This window comes from Hippoglossus stenolepis, chromosome 3, assembly GCF_022539355.2.
Source record: "Hippoglossus stenolepis isolate QCI-W04-F060 chromosome 3, HSTE1.2, whole genome shotgun sequence".
Taxonomy (NCBI): domain Eukaryota; kingdom Metazoa; phylum Chordata; class Actinopteri; order Pleuronectiformes; family Pleuronectidae; genus Hippoglossus; species Hippoglossus stenolepis.
The window spans coordinates 4,658,286-4,662,955 of record NC_061485.1 but is presented as its reverse complement, the minus strand read 5'-3'; the positions used below and the strand labels follow the sequence as shown (position 1 = coordinate 4,662,955).

Here is a 4,670-nt window from a genome sequence, read left to right as displayed (position 1 = left end):
GACTGTTTCTACTGTGAACTGCTCTGAAGAGGATTTAGTTTCCTCTAGTGTGGCCCCTGCATTAGGACACAGCTTCATTGAAGTTGGTGACTAATTTCTCAGAATCACTCAAAGAGCTCAGACCTCCACCAAGAACCAACACGCTCCTTATGAAACCACTTTGGAATTCACTAGAGACTCATTTTTATTTGGATCTGCACCAAATTCCACACACTGGTAAACATCAGTCCTCTGAACGTGTCTGTGAAAGAGGACCCCCCCCGATCTGGTTCACAAACCACAACCTTCCACCAAGTTTACTGGTAATCTGTCGTTTTTCATAATCCCACTAACAAACCAACCAACACAGAAACATACTGGGTGAAAACAAAACCTCCTTGACAGAAGTAATGACAACCTGTGACTGTGACATGTGAGTTACCAGGAAATGTCTTCACAGAGAGAGGAAGAGGAGTCATGTTTCTGAGGAGGAGCAGTCGTCCTGCTGTGCTTCGTGTCAGGACGTCCTGAAGGATCCAGTCTCCACCAGCTGTGGACACTGGTTCTGCAGACAGTGCATCACCTCATACTGGGACCAGTCTGGTTCTTCAGGAGACTCCTCCTGTCCCCAGTGTGGACAAAGATCCAGAACAGGAGCTGGAGCTCAGACAGCCGGTCAGAGCAGCACTGTACATGTGTCTGCTGATGTCTTCACTTCTGACATCAGCACATGTTGTTTTATTTTGTTCCTTCATACAGCATCAACATTTAACATCGTTATAAAACCACAGAGTTAAAAAGCTTTTATTTTCTGTAGTTTTTCTGTATCTGATGAAAACAATCAGCAGATTCTCAGATTCTCTGTCTCTGACATTGTTTCTTGTCTTTCAGCAGATCGTGGTCTGCAGGAGGTTTTAGATGAACATAAGCTCAGTCTGAGGAGGAGATGTGAACATGTGACTGAAGGAACTGATGAAACAGGAAGTAGAACCCTCCTCAACAGGATCTACACTGAGCTCTACATCACAGAGGGACAGAGTGAAGAGGTTAATACTCAACATGAGGTGAGGCAGCTGGGACGGCTTCCAAGAGGAAGAGCCTCCACGACACTCCCATCAAGTGCCACGAGATCTTTAAAGTCTCAACTGACCAGCAGAGCAGCATCAGAGTCGTCCTGACCAACGGCGTCGCTGGCGTTGGAAAAACCTTCTCGGTGCAGAAGTTCACTCTGGACTGGGCAGAGGGTTTAGAAAACCAAGATGTGGGTCTGCTGACTGTGCTTTCGTTCAGGGAGCTGAACCTGGTGAAAGACCAGCAGCACAGTCTTCTCACGCTGCTCCGTGTTTTCCATCCAACGTTACAGAAGCTCACGGCAGAGACGCTCGCTGTCTGTAAACCTTTGTTCATCTTTGACGGCCTGGATGAAAGCAGACTTTCTCTGGACTTCAACCACAGGAAGGTTGTGTCAGTCACACAGAGCTCATCAGTCAACGTGCTGCTGACAAACCTCATCCAAGGAATCTGCTTCCTCTGCTCTCGTCTGGATAACCTCCAGACCTGCGGCGGCCAATCAGATCCCTCCTACGTGTGTTGACAGAGTCACAGAAGTACGAGGCTTCACTGACGCCCAGAAGGAGGAGTACTTCAGGAGGAGATTCAGTGATGAAGAGCTGTGCAGCAGAATCATCTCACACATCAAGACATCCAGGAGCCTCCACATCATGTGTCAAATCCCAGTCTTCTGCTGGATCAGTGCTACAGTTCTGGAGCACATGTTGACCACAGACCAGAGAGGAGAGCTGCCCAAGACCCTGACTGACCTGTACTCACACTTCCTGCTGGTTCAGACAAAGAGGAAGAACAACAAGTACGGTGAGGGACATGAGACGACTCCACAGCAGCTGACGAGGGCTGACAGGGACGTTCTCCTGAAGCTGGGGAGGCTGGCGCTTAAACATCTGAGGGAAGGAAACATCATGTTCTACCAAGAAGACCTGGAGCGGTGTGGTCTTAATGTCACAGAGGCCTCGGTGTACTCAGGAGTTTGTACTGAGATCTTCAGAAGAGAGTGTGTGATCTTCCAGAAATCAGTCTACTGCTTTGTTCATCTGAGCGTTCAGGAGTTCCTGGCTGCAGTCTACATGTTCCACTGTTACACCAAGAGGAACACAGAAGAACTCAACAACTTCTTGGGAACATATAGGAAGACAGACAGTACCTCCTCCCTGGATGACCTCCTGAAGAGAACCATGGAGAAATCCCTCACCAGTACAAATGGTCATCTGGACCTGTTTGTTCGCTTCCTTCACGGCCTCAGTCTGGAGTCCAACCAGAGAGTCTTAGGAGGCCTGCTGGGTCAGACAGAGAACAATCCAGAGATCATCCAGAGAGTCGTCAACAACCTGAAGGAGATGGACAGTGTTAACATTTCTCCTGACAGAAGCATCAACATCTTCCACTGTCTGACTGAGATGAACGACCACTCAGTTCATCAGCAGATGCAACAGTTCCTGACGTCAGAGAACAAATCAGAGGAGAAACTCTCTGTCATCCACTGCTCAGCTCTGGCCTACATGCTGCAGATGTCAGAGAAGGTTGTGGATGAGTTGGACCTGGAGAAGTTCAACACATCAGACCAGGGTCGACGGAGACTGATCCCAGCTGTGAGGAACTGCAGGAAGGCTCTGTGAGTCCAGACATGATCAATAACATGTTCAATCAGTATAGATGAGTCGTTCTTCAAATACACTCAGTGTTAAATGATTCTCATTGTTCTGGGCAGCATGGTGTTGCAGTGGTCAACACTGTTAGTGCAGCCTTTCTGTGAGGAGGAGGTTCTCCTTGTGTCTGCAGGGTTTTCTCTGGGTTCTCCAGCTTCCTCCTCAAACCCAAAGATGTACATATGGGAACAACTAGATCAGATGTGGAGAGTGAAATCCAATGTGATCACTGTGCTGGAGTTTGAGGGTTCAGACATACGACCATGTGGGGTGCAAGGGAGATTATTGTATATACTGTATATATATATGAGCAAACAGCTAGCACAGTGTGAGGAGACGATCACTGAATAAGTGTTTTAGATGAGAATCACTGACTGTTCCTTTAAACTGAAGAAGCAGGAAATATAGTTTATTCTTCTTTCTTGTCAAACTAGAATTCCCAGCCTGCGTTTGTACGCCACCACCAACCAGTGCAGTGTCCGTCCCTCCAGGTTCCTGACATGTTGCATTCACAATAATATGAGGTCACTATAACCTTTGACCTTTGACCACTGTAATCTAATCAGTTTATCTTTGAGTCAAAATGTGAAGAAATCCCCTCAAGACAGACTTGAGATACCATGTTCAAGAGGCCATGAACATGTTTTGTGACCTTGTCCTTTGACCTCTGACCACCTGAATCTAATGAGTTCCTCTGTTAGTCTGAATGAATTGTACCAAATTTGAAAGGATTCTCTTGAGGCTCTGATTTAATTCTCACAGATTTGATATTTTCTTTAATTACAGACTCCGTGGATGTGGATTCTCAGAGACTCAGTGTGAAGTCGTGGCCTCAGCTCTGAAGTCAGACCCCTCACATCTGAGAGAACTGGATCTGAGTTTCAACGACCTGAAGGAGTCAGGAGTGAAGCTGCTGTGTTCTGGACTGGAGAGTCCAAACTGTCGACTGGAGACTCTGAGGTCCTTAAATCCTTGTTCACTTTTCCAACTTTCTTTCTTATTCGGTCATTATTTATTTGAATTGTCTCAGTTCTGCTCTGCTCACTGTCCCTCACTCACCTGTCACTCACCCAGCCTGTCAGTCACGTCCACCTCATCAACTCCATTCACCTGCACTCACCTGCTCCTGATCACTAAGAAAGTGTCAGTAAATAACATGTGGACTGAGGCCGAGCACTCGTCCTCCTCAGGTTTTCAAAATAAGACACATTCTTATTGAAACACGTTGGACAGTTGATAAGTATAGAAACAAACAGGAAGTGACTGTCAGGAGCCATCCTACTTTAAACAGTGTTTAATTACACAAACCTGCTCAGTGACCAAACACAGAGAAGAAGGTGATAAATTAAACAATGGTCCAACATGTCTGATCTGATATTTATCTTCAGGTCACAAACTAGACTGAGGTCAGCAGCATGTTGAGAGTCTGTGTTGACATGATGACGATCCACAACAACAGGAGGACACATTCTAATATTCATATTTCTTTATCCAGGTTGAAGAGCTGCAGACTGTCAGAGATCAGCTGTTCTTCTCTGGCTTCAGCTCTGAAGTCAGACCCTCTCATCTGAGAAAACTGGATCTGAGTGACAACGAGCTGCAGGAGTCAGGAGTGAAGCTGCTGTGTTCTGGACTGGAGAGTCCAAACTGTCAACTCGAGACTCTGAGGTCCTTAAATCCTTGTTCACTTTTCAGACTTTCTTTCTTATTCGGTCATTATTTATTTGAATTGTCACAGTTCTGCTCTGCTCACTGTCCCTCAGTCATCTGTCACTCATCCAGCCTGTCAGTCACGTCCACCTCATCAACTCCATTCACCTGCACTCACCTGCTCCTGATCACTAAGAAAGTGTCAGTAAATAACATGTGGACTGAGGCCGAGCACTCGTCCTCCTCAGGTTTTCAAAATAAGACACATTCTTATTGAAACACGTTGGACAGTTGATAAGTATAGAAACAAACAGGAAGTGA

General features: G+C 46.3%; 1 protein-coding gene across 1 annotated transcript; it reads left to right on the top strand.

Moving 5' to 3' along the window:
- Positions 1-1,309: 1,309 nt before the first annotated feature.
- LOC118104926 (NLR family CARD domain-containing protein 3-like) lies at positions 1,310-3,645 on the top strand (the record flags this gene model as incomplete). Its single annotated transcript, XM_047339448.1, is given in 3 exon segments — positions 1,310-1,497; positions 1,499-2,665; positions 3,486-3,645. Coding segments are annotated over 3 exon segments (1,515 nt in total), but the record flags the coding sequence as incomplete, so codon positions are not given.
- Positions 3,646-4,670: the final 1,025 nt, after the last annotated feature.